The following is an 18,380-nucleotide window of genomic DNA, read 5'->3' on the forward strand; positions in this document are numbered from 1 at the left end:
ATCATGTTATTCCTCTTTAAATTGTCTTTGTAGTTTAAACATCTCAAATGTTTGTTTTTGTCACGTAGAAACAAAATGCATTACTTCTGTTACGTCTGAAACTTGAATAGTCTTGTTTTGTTTTGAATACTTGAACATGTCAGAATCTTATTGTTACTTGTAATCTTGTCATGTTGGGGCCATCACTTGTCCTTTGAGAACACTTTAAGAAGCTCGTTGGTTTTTGTGTGCTTGCTGTTTGTTTTGCCTTTTCTTGTGAGTTTTTTAATCAAATTAGCATTTTCAACCAACAGGAGACTTTGTTCCATTTGCAGCTCCTCCCTCCACCCCAGCTGCAACCACCACCACTTGTACAACGACCGGGCCGCCCACCCCGCAGTTTAGTTACCATGACATCAATGTGTATGCATTGGCAGGCCTGGCTCCCCACATCAATATAAATGTCAACGTAAGTATAAAGACTGCGTCATGATTTTGGCGTCTGAGCAGAGTTGTAGACTGTTGCAGGATTCTATACACTTCAGCTATGCACACATGAAGCTACGCACGCTAGACGCCCTCAGGGACCTGATGACACCGAGAGTAACTAATTAATGAGTAATCATTTCATGTGTTTGGATCTCTTCTTAGTAGTTTCTCTCATTCTTGGGCTGCTCTTGTTTTCTTAGATCCCTCTGCTGCAGGCTCATCCTCAGCTAAAGCAATGTGTGCGTCAGTCAGTGGAGCGTGCCGTCCAGGAGCTGGTGCACCCTGTGGTCGATCGCTCTATCAAAATCGCAATGACGACCTGTGAGCAGATCATCAGGAAGGACTTCGCTCTGGATTCTGAAGAGTCCCGCATGCGTGTGGCTGCGCACCATATGATGAGAAACCTGACTGCTGGCATGGCCATGATCACCTGCCGTGAGCCTCTGCTCATGAGCATTGCCACCAACCTTAAGAATAGCTTTGCTGCAGCTCTGAGGGTAAGGCCTCCACGAGGGTGTGTATTTAAATTGCTAGTTTACAGAAGAAAGAGGAAAAGCATGCATCAAATAACAAACTTGTTTTCCTTTTAGGCACCAACACCCCAACAGAGGGACATGATGGAAGAGGCTGCAGCCAGAATTGCTCAAGACAACTGTGAACTTGCTTGCTGTTTCATTCAGAAAACGGCAGTGGAGAAGGCTGGCCCTGAAATGGACAAGAGACTAGCCACGGTAAGACTTTAAAGGGGATTAACCCAAAAGGCACAAATACAAATCTACTTGGATTTTCATGGAACTGATCATTGGCCTATGGCCCAAGTTGGAGTGGTGAATACATGTACCGTATTTTCACGACCATAAGACGCACTGTACTAAAAGGCGCAGTCTCAGTTATGTGTGCCATTACTGTATTTAACACACACATAAGGCGCACCTGATTATAGGGCGCATACAAGTGTGCGTATTTAAAAATAAAGCGGGAGCAAAACTGAGTTTGGTACTCACATTTTTATTACCGGTAATAGTCATCAATCAAACCCATCGAAGTCCTCATCCTCTGTGTCTGAATTGAACAGCTGCGCTAAATCTCCATCAAACATGCCAGGTTCACTTTCTTCACTGTCAGAGTCACTTTCCGTGCCGTGCGGCTCCTCGGAAATGATGCCAGCTTTTGCGAAAGCTCGGACAACAGTGCCAGCAGACATGTTAGCCCAAGCATCTACAATCCATTGGCAAATTGTGGCGTAACTCGCCCGGCGCTGCCTTCCACTCTTGGTGAAACTGTGGTCTCCATCGTTCATCCATCGCTCCCAGGCCGCTCGCAGCCTTACTTTGAACGGCCGGTTCACAGTGATGTCCAGCGGTTGGAGTTCCTTTGTCAGGCCTCCTGAATGACAGCAAGCTCACAGTCATCTTGGTGGCTGTCTATGTTCCCCCCTCTGCTAACCCCACAGCTGCATGTGACACTATCCACTCTGCCATAGCTCGGCTACAGACTCAGCACCCGAGTGCCTTTATTGTGATCTCGGGTGACTTCAACCATGTATCACTGGACAATACACTACCAACATTCAAACAATATGTGGACTGTCCCACCAGGGGAGAGAAAACTTTAGACTTACTGTATGCTAACGTCAAGGATGCATACAGCTCCTCCTCCCTCCCCCCACTTGGTAGGTCAGATCATAACCTGATTCACCTCACCCCCCGCTATGTGCCAATTGTGAGGAGGGAACCTGTGACCACCAGGACTGTCAGGAGGTGGTCAGAGGAGGCCTTAGCAGAACTACAGGGCTGTTTCGAGGTGACCGACTGGGAAACACTCTGTGAGCCTCACGCCGAGGACATCAATGGGCTTACTGAGTGTATCACAGACTACATAACTTTCTGCACCGACTCCATTGTTCCAGCTCAGACTGTTCATTGTTACCCAAATAACAAGCCGTGGGTGACTAAGGACATCAAAGCCCTCCTCAACAACAAGAAGAGGGCTTTCAGAGGGGGCAACAAAGAGGAGGTGAGGAAGATCCAGGTGTTACTAAAGGACAAGATCAGAGAGGCTAAGGACAATTACAGGAGGAAGCTGGAGTGGAAACTCCAGCAGAACAGCATGAGAGAGGTGTGGAGGGGCATGAAGACCATCACTGGATTCAGGCCAACCAACAGCAGGGGAGCTGAGGGAGGTGAGAATAGAGCCGACGAGTTGAATCTGTTTTTCAATAGATTCGACACCACAGTGGGACTGTCCTCTCCCCCTTCCTCTTCACCCTCTACACCACAGACTTCAGCCACTGCACAGAGACATGCCATCTTCAGAAGTTCTCTGATGACTCTGCGGTGGTTGGATGCATCAGCAGGGATGATGAGACAGAGTACCGGGCTGTGGTCGACTCCTTTGTCACGTGGTGTGAGCAGAATCATCTGCAGCTCAACGTGGCAAAGACCAAGGAACTGATCGTGGACTTCAGGAAGACCAGGAAACACTTGACCCCTGTTTCAATCCAGGGGGTCAGTGTTGACATTGTGGAGGACTATAAATACCTTGGAGTACACATTGACAATAAACTGGACTGGGCTAAAAACACCACAGCACTTTACAGGAAGGGCCAGAGTCGTCTCTATTTTTTGAGGCGACTGAGGTCCTTCAACATCTGCCAGAAAATGCTGAGGATTTTCTACGAGTCTGTTGTGGCCAGTGCGATCCTCTATGCTGTTGCATGCTGGGGGAGCAGGCTGAGGGTCGCAGATGCCAACAGACTTAATAAACTGATCCGTAAGGCCAGCAATGTTGTGGGGATGGAGCTGGACTCCCTCAAGGTGGTGTCGGAGAGGCGGATGCTGTCCAAGATAAAGACAATGTTGGATAACACCTCCCACCCACTCCATGACATGTTGGTCAGTCACAGGAGCTCGTTCAGTGAGAGACTGAGATTACCGAAAAGCACCACTGAACGACACAGGAAATCATTCCTGCCTGTGGCTCCCTGTACAACGCATCCACTTAACACACTGTTTGCTGCTACAGCTACACATGTTTCTTTTCCAACTATTTATTTATAAGTGACTTATGTATGTATGTATATATATATATATGTGTATATATTGTACTATTCTTAGTTAGCGTATTGTCTGTCTTGTCTTAATGTTGGTTTAAAATGGAGCACTGTAACAAAAAATAATTTCCCCCAGGGATCAATAAAGTATTCTGATTCTGATTCATTTGCTGCACTTGTTTTTTCACATCGGCTGTGAGATGCATAGAGTCACAGATCAACAGCGATGGTGATGCGTGGAAAAAACCACCTGGTCTCCTTACATACACCTCCCTCAGCCACTCTTTCATCATTTCCTCATCCATCCAGCCCTTTTCATTTGCCTTAATAATGATTTCTGCTGGAAACTTCTCTTTAGGCAAAGTCTTTCGCTTAAAAATCACCATAGGCGGCAGTTTCTGTCCATTAGCATGGCAGCCAAGCACAACAGTGAAAGAAGACTTTTCATACCCCGTTGTGCGTATCGCTACCGTGCTGGTCCCCTTCTTCTCCACAGTGTGACTCACCGGGATGTCAAAAGTGAGCGGGACCTCGTCCATGTTTGTGATGTGGCTGGGCTGGATGTTTTTGTCCCCGATGTGTTTGCTGCAGTAGGAGCGGAAGATGGCCAGCTTTTCCTTATAATCCGCTGGAAGTTGCTGCGCTACCGTAGTCCTGGTCCGGATGGAAAAATGGCACCGTTTCATAAAACGAAAGCACCAAGACGGACCTCCTCGGAAATGTTCAATTTTCATTTCTTCTGCTAGCGAAACTGCTTTTAGTCGAATGGTGAAGTCGAAACGCTTCTCCCGCTCGTTCTTTGCTCGATGATCCACCGCTCGAGTCTTTCCTCCAACTCTGGCCACCTCGCCTTATGTCTGCGGAAACTCAGCTGCGTCTTCTTGACCTGTCGGAGCTTGTTTTCCATGTTCCTCCGCGTAGCTGATGGCCTTCAGTTTAAACTGTGCTTCATAAGCGTGTCTCTTTGCCATTTTCAGGGTTGTTAAAACAACGATGTTCTGCATAACGCACATACCTGTTCTTTTATAAACAATCAACGCCCACACTTCACCCTTTAGCGTTCTCATGGTGTTCTCTACTATGTCCTCCTTACAACACACAGGGCGCACTGCGCTATAGGGCGCGCCGCACTTTTTGAAGAAAATCTAAGACTTTTATGTGCGCCTTATAGTCGCGAAAATACGGTAGCTTTGTAACTGTGTAGAAACGTTTAAGTCAAATTTCTTGACATTGTTTCCTTTTTACTCTTCCAGGAGTTTGAGCTGAGGAAGCATGCACGCCAGGAGGGACGTCGCTATTGTGATCCCGTTGTTCTGACTTACCAGGCTGAACGTATGCCAGAGCAGATCAGGCTAAAGGTGAGGTCACTGTAACATGCTAGTTTTATCTTAAAACGCACGATTAACAATGGAAACCTGCCCTGAATTTGTATTAATTTGAAGAGATGCAACAAAAAGAACTCATAATCTGTGGATACAGTCTCTGAGTAACGGTGTGCCTGTGCTGCAGGTGGGAGGAGTGGACCCTAAGCAGCTGGCTGTGTATGAGGAGTTTGCTAGAAACGTTCCAGGTTTCTTGCCAAGTAATGACCTTTCCCAACCAACTGGCTTCTTGGCTCAGCCCATGAAGGTACGTTTATTTTCAGGGACCCACGCACTCATCCCAAACACAAGAGCTGAATGCTGAAAAGTACCACAGTGTTACAGAACTGATAACATGTTTAGAAGTTTATGTCCTGCAGGTTAGAGTAGCATGGAGAGATCATCATTTATTATTCTGTCATCATTTATGAATATTCAGTGGATGAGTTGCTCAGAAAGCAACATTTAACTAAATACTTCTTGTGTTGCCGCATTTAACTCAAACTTTTTTTCCCCATGTTATCTCAGCAACAGGCATGGGCGACGGATGATGTTGCTCAGATCTATGATAAGTGCATAGCAGACCTGGAGCAGCATCTTCATGCCATCCCTCCAGCGCTTGCCATGAACCCTCTTACCCAGGCCTTGCGGAGCTTGCTGGAAGCTGTGGCTCTGGCTAGAAACTCCAGGGATGGCATTGCAGCGCTTGGCTTGCTGCAGAAGGTGGGATAACTAAATGTTGCTGGTTTTGGCTCGTAGACGTCTTCCGCACAGTAGCTTCTCGTTTTGTGCATACTTAGAAGCAGTTTATAGAACTGATGTCGTTTTGTCTTCACAATCGCTGTTAGACAGGTCAGGTCTTAATGCTCATTCCATCCTCCAGGCTGTTGAAGGTCTTCTGGATGCTACAAGTGGCGCCGATGCCGACTTGCTGCTTCGCTACAGGGAGTGCCACTTGTTGGTGCTTAAAGCCCTGCAGGATGGACGTGCCTATGGCCCACAGTGGTGCAATAAGCAGATCACCAGGTGCGTCTATGTTGGAACAGTTTTTGTGCAGAATGGGATATCCTGCACCATCCTAAAAGCTATTGTAACATTTTCCATGAATCTGTTAAATTTAGTGTCTCTGACTTGCTTCATGTTCGCAGGTGTCTGATTGAATGCCGTGACGAATACAAGTACAACGTCGAGGCGGTGGAGCTTTTGATCAGGAACCATCTTGTAAATATGCAGCAGTATGACCTGCACCTAGCACAGGTACACACATTTCTACTTCTGTGGGTAGTGTCTTTGTCTGTTCACTGCCATTAACTGGTCTTCACATCTGTTCTGTAAGTTGGTGAAATAAAACTTCTGGAGGCATAAACATGCTTTTTCTGATTGAATCAGTTTCCTTTGCTGTTGGTTGCTCTGTCAATGTGTTTTTAAATTAACAAAATGTTTTCCCCTCCTCCCTCCAGTCAATGGAAAATGGACTGCACTACATGGCGGTTGCATTTGCCATGCAGTTGGTGAAGCTGCTGCTGGTGGATGAACGCAGTGTGAGCCACGTCACAGAAGCTGACCTCTTCCACACAATTGAGACTTTGATGAGGACCTGTGCGCACTCCAGAGCTAATGCACCTGAGGGGTAATGAACCACAGCAGTTTTAATTCATTAGAAGTGGAATGATTATAGCTACAATCTGAGGCTGGAGATTAACCTTCAGGGCTGCTTTACAGCTCCATTGGCCAGTTTTATGATGCTAGTGCAAAATCTTGGTAGACGGTAATGTTTCCCTTTGCTCTGTGATGGCATTTGTTCACTGCGCTTACATGTGTTTGATGTTCAGTGATCTGAACATGTGTTTGTGGTCTGCTCGTCTGAGGTGGCAGACCCTAGCTTGACCTTTGCTCTGATGGCATGAGTAGTTCTGGAGGTGTAGTGTGCTGAGACCTGATTCCTACGCCCTCTACCACCTCGTTTCCAGGCTTCCCCAGTTGATGGATGTGGTTCGCTCCAACTATGAAGCCATGATTGACCGGGCCCACGGTGGACCCAACTTCATGATGCACTCTGGGATTTCACAGGCGTCAGAATATGATGATCCTCCAGGCTTGAGGGAGAAAGCGGAGTACCTCCTGAGGGAATGGGTCAACCTGTATCACTCCGCTGCTGCTGGCAGGGATAGCACCAAAGCTTTCTCTGCCTTTGTTGGCCAGGTTTTTATCAGCATTTATTAGTTAATGGGAATGATTAAAAAGTAGTACTGTTACTCATGTTTGCATCCCCGTTTTCTTTTTCCTAGATGCACCAGCAGGGAATTCTGAAGACAGATGACCTGATCACTCGCTTCTTCCGGCTGTGCACAGAAATGTGTGTGGAGATTAGCTATCGGGCACAAGCTGAACAACAGCACAACCCAGCAGCCAGTGCAGCCATCATCAGAGCCAAATGTTACCACAACCTGGATGCCTTTGTGAGGCTCATAGCCCTGCTGGTGAAACACTCTGGAGAGGCCACCAACACAGTGACAAAAATCAACCTCCTCAACAAGGTGCACCCACATCACACTGAATATTATTCTGATATATCATTTATAGCCCAGTTTCACTCATTTTCATTATGGTATAACCTTAATATCTCCACAGGTGCTCGGTATTGTAGTTGGCGTGTTGATCCAGGACCACGATGTTCGTCAGACTGAATTCCAGCAGCTGCCGTATCACCGCATTTTCATCATGCTGCTGCTGGAGCTCAACGCCCCTGAACATGTCCTGGAAACCATCAACTTCCAGACACTCACTGCCTTCTGGTAAGTAGTCGCTTTTTCTGAAGGGCCTCGTCCTGCCGAGAAACTGTAGTTCGGCGAGTTCTTGTGATGTTTTCTTCGGTCCATGTGGTCGTCCAACGTTTGCCTTTATCTGCAGCAATACCTTCCACATCCTGAGACCCACCAAAGCACCTGGGTTTGTGTACGCCTGGCTGGAACTGATTTCTCATCGCATCTTCATTGCCAGGATGCTTGCACACACCCCGCAGCAGAAGGTCTTTAAGGAGAAATCTTACATAAATAACATCACATGGCTGTTTTTGTTTGAATAGTTTTTGAATATTTGTTCTAAACCGATGCTGTCCTCTAGGGTTGGCCCATGTACGCACAACTGTTGATTGATCTTTTCAAGTACCTGGCCCCTTTCCTGAGGAACGTAGAGCTCAACAAACCTATGCAAATCCTCTACAAGGTGATCTTTCAGGGTCATTTTAATCAATATCCTGGCTTTTAAGTGTTAATGTTGCTCTTGAAGCAAGGAGTATTTTGAGTGATGTGTAGAAAACGTCTGCTGTTCTGATGATCCGTTCAGGGCACGCTGCGAGTGCTCCTGGTTCTGCTTCACGACTTCCCAGAGTTTCTGTGCGATTACCATTACGGCTTCTGTGACGTCATCCCACCCAACTGCATCCAGCTCCGCAACCTCATCCTCAGTGCCTTTCCACGCAACATGAGGCTTCCTGACCCTTTCACACCCAACCTGAAGGTTCGATTAGCGCTTTGGTGTGAATCGTGGATATGAGCCAAGTTGGTTCGAGACCGAAAGATGTAATAGGCCTGTCCTTTATCGATTCCTGCCGCAGGTGGACATGCTGAGCGAGATCAACATCGCTCCGCGGATTCTCACAAACTTCACAGGCGTGATGCCGTCACAGTTCAAAAAGGATCTGGACTCGTATCTGAAGACGCGCTCACCTGTGACGTTCCTGTCGGAGCTCCGTAGTAACCTGCAGGTAGGCTTGGTGTCCGTTTACTTTAAATCAGGAGTAAGAGAAGCACAAAGGTGTGACGAGCTTGTGGCGGTCTTTTGTCTCCCAGGTGTCTAATGAACCAGGAAACCGCTACAACATCCAGCTGATCAATGCTCTAGTGTTGTATGTGGGGACACAGGCAATCGCTCACATCCACAATAAGGGCAGCACCCCCTCCATGAGCACCATCACCCACTCCGCTCACATGGACATCTTCCAGAATCTGGCTGTGGACCTGGACACTGAGGGTAGGCTAGCAGCATTAAATTAAGGTCTTTTCATAGATATTTAGACACTACTCCTTAGAAACCAACTGTGTTTAAAGCTCTTTTCACCCAAATAACGAATGTCTTTGCTGGCTCTTGGTAGTGCAGACGGAGCTGGATTTTTAGGTGTTGAGCATCTGACCTTAAGCAAATCATCAGGCTTCTGATTTTGTCTTTTTCCAGGGCGTTACCTGTTCTTGAATGCGATCGCCAATCAGCTGCGTTACCCCAACAGTCACACTCACTACTTCAGCTGCACGATGCTCTATTTGTTTGCCGAGGCCAACACTGAGGCCATCCAGGAGCAGATCACCAGGTGAGACCGATCCGAGGTCCAGACGATGTCGTTGAGCGTCGTCTGCGAATACTTGGTTAATGTTTCCTCCTTGTTCTTTAGGGTTCTGTTGGAGAGGCTGATAGTGAACAGGCCTCACCCGTGGGGTCTCCTCATCACCTTCATCGAGCTGATCAAGAATCCTGCCTTCAAGTTCTGGAGCCACGACTTTGTGCACTGTGCGCCCGAGATTGAAAAGTATGTTGCCTGTTTGATATGCGATGTCTGGGAGCAGCTGTTGTTGTGGCGCCTTAAACCGACGCTGTCTTTTCCTCCCGTCTCTCCTCAGGCTGTTTCAGTCTGTCGCCCAGTGCTGCATGGGACAGAAGCAGGCCCAGCAGGTGATGGAGGGCACCGGTGCCAGTTAGCCTGTGTACCAGCCAGCTCGTAGCCCCCCGGAGAGATGCTGTGGCCTTGATCCACCCCCCTCACCACCCCACACATACACACCTCCCTCTTTACTGTTGGCACTGGATAAACTGGCAACCATAGTCATTTGGACTGTGGATGAAAGGACTACTGCTCATGGATCTAGTTAGGTTTTTTTTCCCTCCCCCTTTTTTGTCATATCCCTTTGGAGTTGAGATGAGATGGATCGGGACATGCTGTTTAATATACTTTTTTTGACGCTTTGATGTAAATATTGGAGAAAAAAAAGGGGAAAATAGGGGAGTAGACAAGTGGAAAGCAATGCACATGTCAAATAAAATGTACCTTGACATGTAAAGACATGTAAACATATTTTCACTCACTACCAAAGTCCTCTGTTTGCTTCCCTCCCACACATCCTTTTTTTCCTGGCTTTTTTTGTTGTTGTTTTTCTTCAGCGGCTGAACGGTAGAGTGACGAGAAAAGCTGCCTACTTTCATTTGATTCCTTTTATCTCCAAGTGGGACAGAAAGATGTAGTTCTCCCATGTGGGGTGGGGGTCTACTCCTGGTGTGTTGGTGGAGAACGTTTGCTGATGGTTTGTCCATTTGAAACTGGCTCTGGAAGTCTCTCCCTGGCACGTGTAAAATTATGCAGTGATGGAAACCTTGTATCTTGACAAATTTGTATAAAGATCCAAATTGAAGAACAACAATAGAAGGACCAATACAGCCCATTTTGTAACATTTTGAATGTTTTGTAAATGTATTGGTCCATGTGTTGTATTTTGTAGTCCTTTCTAGTTTGCCTTTAGTTCTTGCTACTTAACTGCAGTATGCATACATACAGTAAATAAAGCATTCAAACTGCTATTTCATCTGTCTTCTTTCAGGACTGCATGACTAAGATTAACAAAGTGGGACTAACTGTATTAGCAGTAATAAGTTTTCAAGCATGTTAGTTTTTAAATATTAGGAAGCCAGAAAAATGGACTCTTTGAACCAAATGCTTTTTGTAGTCAGCGAGTTTCTGGCCGTCTGTTTGCTAAAGAGTGACCAGAGTTCATTTAAATTTGAACTGTTGTCCAGAAAACATTTGGCTTATTCATATGGGCAGTTAGTAATTTCAGTTAAGCATAAATGTCTTTGCTTTGTAGCCGGGCTTCTTGGTTGGCGCACTCTCAGTCCAAATACTTCACTGTAGACGGTGATGCTGGTGCAGCAGCAGTTTATAGTGGAGTCTTTGGAGTTGTTTCTAAACATAACCGGTTTCCTCACATCTGAGGGCAACCATTTGGGTTGGGTTTGAACTGATCATCTAGGGATCTGCAGATGTTTAGGTGATGGTTTAAAGAGAACTTCTCAGTTGGAGAAGGTCCTTGGACTTGGTATTGGTCAATCTGATGCCAAATCCTGTATATGCTGCCAAAGAGAAACTACCAGTTGTAGACTATCACGATTGTTAATGAGGCTTGGCTGTGTCACGTTAAGACGGCACCACTTAAACAGATTTAAGTATATGAGCACTGCTCAAAAGATCAAACACTTCTTAAGCATCAAGTCAAAACTTCTGGGAAGTTAAGTTATCAAACGGGGTTGTAAATCAGTTTCAGCTGCTTTAGAATAGAATAGAATAGCCTTTATTGTCATTGTACAGAGTACAACGAAATTGGAGTGCCACTCCCTTGGTGCAAGTTTCAATAATAAATATAAATGTAAAATATAAAAAGTACAAAAAAAACAATCGTAAGTACTCAAACAATAGTAAGTACAATATATACAGGATAGCAGCATTAATATGATGACAGTATGAATAGCAGCATAATATAATGACAGTGACTGTATGGAATAGGTTCAATTGTTTTTGTGCTTATTTACTACGGTGGTAGCTCTGGGAAAGAAGCTATCCCTGAATCTGTTTGTCCTGGTTTTATGTGACCTGTACCGTCGGCCTGACGGTAATAGTTCAAACAGTTGGTTGCTGGGGTGAGAGTGGTCCTTGATGATATTGCCAGCTCTGCTGAGGTACCGAGAGTTTGCAGTGACCTCCAGGCTGGGCAGAGAGCAGCCAGTGATCTTCTGGGCTGTGTTGATGACCCTCTGCAGTACTTTCCTGTCTGCAGCTGAGCATCCTGCATACCATGTTGTTATGCCGTACGTTAGGATGCTCTCTATGGTGGCTCTGTAAAATGTCACCAGCAGCCTCTCCTCCAGGTTGTTCCTCCTGAGCACTCTCAGAAAGTGGAGACGCTGCTGGGCCTTTTTAACCACCGCTGTAGTATTTGCAGTCCAGGAGAGGTCATCAGATATCTGCACGCCCAGAAACCTCATGGAGTGTACCCTCTCCACACAGCTCCCGTGGATGTAGAGTGGGGCCGGGTCTGCTCTGCCCTTCCTGAAGTCCAAGATAAGTTCTTTAGTTTTTGTGGTGTTCAGTTGGAGGTTGTTAACTGAACACCACTCAGTCAGTCTGTTGACCTCATCTCTGTAGTCCGACTCATCCCCCCTTGAGATGAGTCCAACCACTGTGGTGTCATCCGCGAACTTTATGATGGTGTTTGAGAGATGGGTAGGGGAGCAGTCGGATGTGTAGAGCGTAAACAGGAGGGGACTCAAAACACATCCTTGTGGAGACCCGGTGCTGAGTGTGATGGTGCTGGACAGGTGGGGGCCGAGTCTGACAGACTTAGTCTTAAAGTTAACAACAGGTCCAGAAAGGGCTGTGCAATATGACAAATCTCATATCCTGATTTAAGACATGTATCGTCCTGACGATATAAATCACAAAAATGTAACATTTTCTGTAAATTCTGTGAATCTCGGGCAGCTCGACTTGTGTGAAGTGTTTCCAGCTGGCGTCCTTTACCTGGAGTCGAGTGTTTTAACAGATCATGAAACTATATTTTTAGACACAAGTTGTAACGGCCGACATTTTCTTTCAAAGTTTGAGTCTAAGGGTTTTTTGGGGGTTTTTTTTTAGCACCTGACGGCTTTTGCTTCTCATCCGTAAACTCTCTGCATTCTTTCACGTGATTCAGTTTCTTTTGAAAAGTCTCAACAGGATCATGAGCTTTATTGTGAAAGGTTTACGTCAAAAAAAAGCAGAGCCACGCGATGGTTTTACTGTCGTTGTTGCTAACGACAACACGTAAAAACAGGCGCTTGTCCGTCCGTAGTGTGGTTATATTAAATATAAGAGAACTTTAAGAAATTAATATAGCCGCTACAGTGACCATCAAAACGATGAAAAACTATTGCCGTAAACAGTTTGTTTCGTGGTGTCGTAAAATAAACGATAGCTGTTTTTATATCGTCATCCGATATATATCATTGTATCGAACAGCCCTAAGTCCAGAGGTAACAATGAGCCAATGCCCAAAACAGGAATGATTTCACACAACGGTAGGGAACTCCAGGCCTCGGGGCCGGTGTCCTGCAGGTTTTAGATCTCAGCCTGGGTCAACACACCTGAATCAAATTAGTTCATTACCAGGCCTCTGGAGAACTTCATGTTGAGGAGGTCATTTAGCCATTTAAATCAGCTGTGTTGGATCAAGGACACCGGCCCTCGATGCCTGGAGTTCGTCACCACTGATTTTACAGGTCGAGGCCACTGACATTTATTTTTTGACCAGTTCAACATTTGGCTCAGATCAGTATGCCTAACAGGAGACATCTGGACCCAAGATAGCACATCAATACATGCTGATGCCAGGTTTGCTGTTCCCAGCACCATCTGAAGAGAGTGAGAGGAGAAATGACCTCCACCAGAATGTTCCTGACCAAACAATCAGAAACAGACCTGCGGGTGGCTGGAGGGTAGGGCTGCCACGATTTGTCGACTAGTCGCGATTACGTCGACTATCAAAATCGTCGACGACTGATTTAATAGTCGACGCGTCGTTTGAAGCTTTGTAAGATCACAAAAGACGCAGGAATAAGTGGCAGGATTTAAGAGTGTAATAACGGACTGAAACAGAAGATGGCAGCATTGCATGTACAAGGATGCCAGCTACCGTTAAACCCCGAAGAAGAAGAAGAAGCAGCTGTGTCCCAGAATTCATAGCGCGGCCCAGCGCAGTTTCCAACAATGGCGGCAGCTAGTTAGTTTTAATGTTACTCTTATTATACTTTCTGGGTCACAAAATAAACGTTTAACATATTTTCAGGCGAGAATGTAGCTGTGTAAACCTCAAATATCTGCTCAGTTTATCAGGACACCGCATATTTTCAAAAGCGCTCCGACGTTTTCGGAGACATCTGTTACCCACTAGCTCGTTAGCGAGCCGGGGGCTAGGCTCACTAGCACCGTGAGAACACCGGACTCCCCGCAAATCGTTTTCAAACCAACCGCCGTCTTTCGCTACTCAGGTTAAATATATATGAGTCACTTAGATAACTTAAAATGTTATTGTTTGGCTTTTTTTTTAGTATTTTATTTGTTCCTGAGTAAATCAGTTTGTCTGAGATTGAAGTTTTTACACAGCTGAATAAACGTCAAGCAGACAGCTGATTATCAGAAGTGTGAGATGCTGGAGAATTTACTCCGGTGTCCTGTTATATTTTAGATAGCAAGGAGTTTATTAAACTTCACCGAAACAATCTGCAAATTTCATTAAAATTTAATAAACTATCATCTTGTCTTTATTTTTAGTTAGCACAGACCTTAAACACTTAAAGCTGTAAGCTAATGATAGTTATATAAGAGCAGATGCTGCTGGTGCAATAAGCTGTAGTTTTACGTCCAATGGATGATGATCTGATTAGTCGACTAATCGTAAAAATAATCGGTGACTAGTCGACTATCAAAATAATCGTTTGTGGCAGCCCTACTGGAGGGTATACCAGAACCGGTTGTTTCTTTGATTTTTCTGATGAGGATAAGACATATGAGCCTCAGTGGTTTGGAGAAAATCCAAAATAACTTTTTAAAACTAATTCCAGATGTATGCTGTACCGTGACACGACATTCATGGTTAGAGCCTGGTCAGTTCTCAGTGTAATAGTTTTACTACATTTTCCTTCACTGGACAGTGAAGTCAGTGTTGGTGGGAGCGAGTCCGAGTTAAAGCGGCTCACGTTCTGTATATTAATACTTGATTTTGTTTTTGTGAGATGTTCTGATGAAATGTGAAATCTCAATATTAATAGTGAAGAAAACAGTCCAAAAAAGCCCCAAACCATCTTGTAAGACATTTGTTTTATTAACCGTGTCATCTAAAAACGATGGCGCACACATACGATTAAAAACCTCGGCTGCGGTTCCCGTCAGAGCCGAACTCATGACTTGGTTAGCTCCATGAGTCCATGCAGGATGCTCTTCTGTCCATAGCGTACTTGCAGCGCCTTCCACTGCCTGCAGCTCAGTCCCGCGAGTGCCGCCTTATCCTCCATTAACGCCCGGTCGACATCCATGACTTTTTCCTCGTCCTCTCCGTCTCCGTAGGACCTCAATGTCAGATGGGCCGCCTCATAAATCAGTCGTTTCCATGAAGCCTTTAACTCGGAAAGACCCTCGTTGGAAAGCGCCAGGGATATCTTCTCATCATCCTCGTCGTCTTCTTCCCATCCTTCGTTGTCTTTAAACTCTGAAAGCTCCTCCTTTGACATGCACAGCACCTGAAAACAAAGTCAATCAGCAAACAATCTTATCTCAAACGGCGCTGCTTCAAGTGTTTGTCCCGACTGTTGTCATAAGTAAAAACAGACGATAACTAGCGCTGTTTTTACGTGCTCCCTCACCTTGAGCGCCGTATAGAGCTCTGTGTCTGTAAGGCAGCCTTGTTTACCAAAGACAAAGGCTGCTTCCTCTTCCGTCATCTGACACAACACCCCCCACTGCTCCTCAACCAGCTGCCGGTCCAGATCCGACTGAGCACCTGGGAGGGAAAATGAGGGATGTCGTTCACACCGTCACGTCACAATGCTTTGAAACAAAGCTGTTATCGTTGTTATCGTTCACCTCGTGCGGCAGCTTCGTAGACTTTAGCGACGGGGATGTCGGCAGTGTCGTTGCTGTTGCTGGAACACGGCTCGGTGAAGCCGTACATGTGAAGCAGCTGCCAGTTGGCCATCTGCCCGTACGTGTTAAACACCTCCTGGCCTTTATGAATAGGGCGCACGCAGACCATCTTCAAGCTATCCTGAAAAAATGTTGCGCAAATTCATTGTTCAAAACTAAAATTTGGAAACACAGCGACTCTATTCTACGCTTTCCTGATGAGTTCATGACCACAATCCCTCGTTTCAAGCTAATTTTATACATCATGGCCACATTACTGTCCAAGCATACACAGACAGGTGCTGTACGAGTGTTTCGCCACCTCTTGCTTGTCTTGGACATCAAAAACTAATGGGGGGCATCACGCTGGCTTCTCCCATTTTTTATCTACAGTATATGATTTTCAAAGGTGCAAAGCTGCCACAACAGATGTGTCTCCTCACTTGTGTGAACTCCAGATTAGCATTGTGATTGGACACATGGTTAAGCATGTCAGCCATGGGAACCATCATTGGTGGGTTGGGAGGCTTCTCCTCATCCTCATCGTCGTCATCCTCATCTTGTGGCTCTTGGAAACTGCAGACGAATGGAGAGACGGGATGGGAAAGAAGAAACAAACACACATACTCGTGCACTGCTGTAACTGTCTTATGTATTTATGCATGCTAACCTGTAGGCCATGACAAAGGCCACAAGCTGTGTGTACAAGTCCAGAGTGTGTGTGCCAGGGTTCCAGAGGTCAGGATGTCTGGTCATGAATGGCAGGACCACATCTGTGTACTCCCGCTGGATGTTAGCCAGGTCCCTGTCCACTGCCTCCGGCACACCTGTTCCCTTCAAGAGGCTGCCTCTCTCCTCTTTAGACCTGAAAGGATGGACAGCTCAAATGTTTTCCTCCTCTTTCCCATAAGAGAGGAAATAAAATATTAATTTAACACTATTTCATGTACGGTAGTATAATTTAGAAAGACTAAACAAAGATACAGTCACTTTCTTTCAATAATTACCTGCAGGGTAATTATTGAAATAAGATCAGGCCAATTAAACAAACGCAAATTAGCGGCTCAAAAATTGGCACGTGCAGTTAGGAAGGACAGACATTTGGACCTGATGTGTGTGGCTCAGAGAAAATCTTTAGCAAAAAAAGAAATTACATGGACATTGCTCTGTGTGCTCACTGCTGAGAAGAGACGTTTTAATTACACCGATCTCTGTGCAGAAATGTGACTAAGCTCAGTTTCAACAAAATATTAGAAGAACAGAAAGGAAAGGGATTCTGCTCTTTCATTAAGTGAGCTATTTAAACAGGTTTGGAAACAAATAACACAACTCCAGCGAGCACGCCGATGTACGCGCCATCGTACCAGGGAAGTAACACCACACCTCTGGATAGGATGGGAGCCGAAGCGTGTTCCTCACCAGAACATGGGATGATCCAGTGTTTTGAAGTCTGTCCACAAAGAGAGGTAGGCTTTCCAGTGGGACTGTGAGGATGTGTATTCATACAGCAGAGCCAGCAGCAGGGGAACCCAACCCGACGAGCTCTGCAGAGTCGACTGCTCTGTGAAGGAAAAGGGAGAAAGTTACAAACTGAGGGATGCAGGCAGGCAGCATCTTTGCAGCGTTGCACGTCACCTTTTTCCAGCAAGGTAGAAACTTTGGTTGTTCCCTGATGGAGGAGAGCTGATCTGGGGATGGTGAACAAAACCTCCCCGTCCTCTATGTCATCCTTGGCCAGCATCCCGTACTCGGCCACGGTCCCCTCTTTACTCACGCACACCTACAGGTACAAACGTCAGTCCTAAACCAGGTCTTAGTGCTGACTAAGAAGCTGTAAATGCAGTCGCACGACGCCGTAACAAACCTTACTGCTGAGCTCCAGGCCGACTCCGTCACACCACTGTAAAAAGCTCTGCAGAGGGCTCAGCTCTGAGCCATCCTCCACCTGTCAGCGCAGAAACATCAGCAATACGAACAGGCACGTGTTATCTAATGCTATCGTGCACGTGGTTTCACGCGCTTCTAAAACGAAGCCACGTGATTACAGTTAGAAGAAGGTAACTGTGTTCCTTGCATCAATGCTAAGTGATAAAGTGAGCTGAATGGCGGCACGTTTTAAGTAGCAGATCACGATCGACTGCGTAAACCCAGCGTGTGCACCACAGCATGTTACACGTACACAGAAACACGCGGCGTCGTGTTTGCTGCTTAAAAACAAACCGGATCAAACTGTTACCTTGGCTCGTTTCGCTCTTGCTGCCATCCCGCAGAAGTACACTCGAAGCTAACTCGAGCATGCGCACTGTGAAACATGTGCAGGTGAAGTTTGGCCCACGCGGTGACTCGTAGTACGAGAAGTGCGGAAGTGAGAGGCTTGTGAAATGGGACGGTCTAGCCTTCGTCGCGCTGTTCAGGTTGCCTAGCAACCATGATACTAACCGCGAGAAACGTTTCATACAGCTTTGTTTGACAGAAATGAAGGAGGAAAAATGTCTTGTTGGTCATTCATTTCTGTCATGACATCACTTTGATTAGTTGAGTATCTGAGGCTGAGACCACAGGACTGTAAAACATGATTGTTGGGCTTCATTTCTGTGCTGAACAGTCATTTAAGATTAGTTAGTAAATAACAATTAGCTAATGTTGTTCATGAGACTAAAATCATCTCACTGTGGTAATGTAAATATAATATGGCCAATATTATAGTATTGTCAGGATTATTATGAGATATATCTCTATCTATCTA

General features: G+C 45.8%; 2 protein-coding genes across 6 annotated transcripts in view; one reads left to right on the top strand and one right to left on the bottom strand.

The window, feature by feature from the left end:
• The window catches only part of cnot1 (CCR4-NOT transcription complex, subunit 1), a 31,104-nt gene extending 20,598 nt beyond the window's left edge, over positions 1–10,506 (top strand). For 3 of the 5 annotated variants that reach the window (XM_085411521.1, XM_085411519.1, XM_085411520.1), the window contains exons 30-49: positions 294–448; positions 669–965; positions 1,059–1,199; positions 4,774–4,878; positions 5,030–5,149; positions 5,410–5,604; positions 5,765–5,907; positions 6,030–6,138; positions 6,342–6,511; positions 6,852–7,083; positions 7,170–7,418; positions 7,513–7,676; positions 7,792–7,909; positions 8,005–8,106; positions 8,227–8,400; positions 8,498–8,647; positions 8,733–8,913; positions 9,115–9,247; positions 9,329–9,463; positions 9,555–10,506. In XM_085411521.1, coding sequence (XP_085267647.1) covers positions 294–448; positions 669–965; positions 1,059–1,199; positions 4,774–4,878; positions 5,030–5,149; positions 5,410–5,604; positions 5,765–5,907; positions 6,030–6,138; positions 6,342–6,511; positions 6,852–7,083; positions 7,170–7,418; positions 7,513–7,676; positions 7,792–7,909; positions 8,005–8,106; positions 8,227–8,400; positions 8,498–8,647; positions 8,733–8,913; positions 9,115–9,247; positions 9,329–9,463; positions 9,555–9,633 — 3,152 coding nt within the window. In that variant the 3' untranslated portion in view covers positions 9,634–10,506. The remainder of the gene's footprint in view (positions 1–293; positions 449–668; positions 966–1,058; positions 1,200–4,773; positions 4,879–5,029; positions 5,150–5,409; positions 5,605–5,764; positions 5,908–6,029; positions 6,139–6,341; positions 6,512–6,851; positions 7,084–7,169; positions 7,419–7,512; positions 7,677–7,791; positions 7,910–8,004; positions 8,107–8,226; positions 8,401–8,497; positions 8,648–8,732; positions 8,914–9,114; positions 9,248–9,328; positions 9,464–9,554) is intronic. The other 2 variants (XM_085411523.1, XM_085411522.1) reach the window with 1 other exon arrangement.
• Positions 10,507–14,816: 4,310 nt separating this feature from the next.
• setd6 (SET domain containing 6, protein lysine methyltransferase) lies at positions 14,817–17,946 on the bottom strand. The gene is made up of 9 exons (XM_085411524.1): positions 17,871–17,946; positions 17,499–17,579; positions 17,270–17,414; positions 17,054–17,195; positions 16,305–16,499; positions 16,078–16,210; positions 15,596–15,776; positions 15,376–15,512; positions 14,817–15,252 (listed from the first exon to the last, which is right to left on the bottom strand). Exons 1-9 carry the CDS (start codon positions 17,895–17,897, stop codon positions 14,914–14,916), a joined length of 1,380 nt encoding a protein of 459 aa, XP_085267650.1. The 5' UTR covers positions 17,898–17,946; the 3' UTR covers positions 14,817–14,913.
• Between the last annotated feature and the right edge of the window lie 434 nt (positions 17,947–18,380).

Source organism: Rhamphochromis longiceps, linkage group LG7 (assembly GCF_057381845.1).
Source record: "Rhamphochromis longiceps isolate RC_006_pf linkage group LG7, R_longiceps_female_GT1.1, whole genome shotgun sequence".
Classification (NCBI taxonomy): Eukaryota; Metazoa; Chordata; class Actinopteri; order Cichliformes; family Cichlidae; genus Rhamphochromis; species Rhamphochromis longiceps.

What these genes read in the sequence shown, in the direction of transcription:
- setd6 (XM_085411524.1), bottom strand. Translation starts at nt 17,897, where the DNA reads ATGGCAGCAAGAGCGAAACGAGCCAAG. An exon ending in CAAGAGCGAAACGAGCCAAG is followed by an intron (nt 17,580 to 17,870) that starts GTAACAGTTTGA and finishes CTGCGCTGACAG; the next exon opens with GTGGAGGATGGCTCAGAGCT. An exon ending in GCCTTTGTCATGGCCTACAG is followed by an intron (nt 16,211 to 16,304) that starts GTTAGCATGCAT and finishes ATTCGTCTGCAG; the next exon opens with TTTCCAAGAGCCACAAGATG.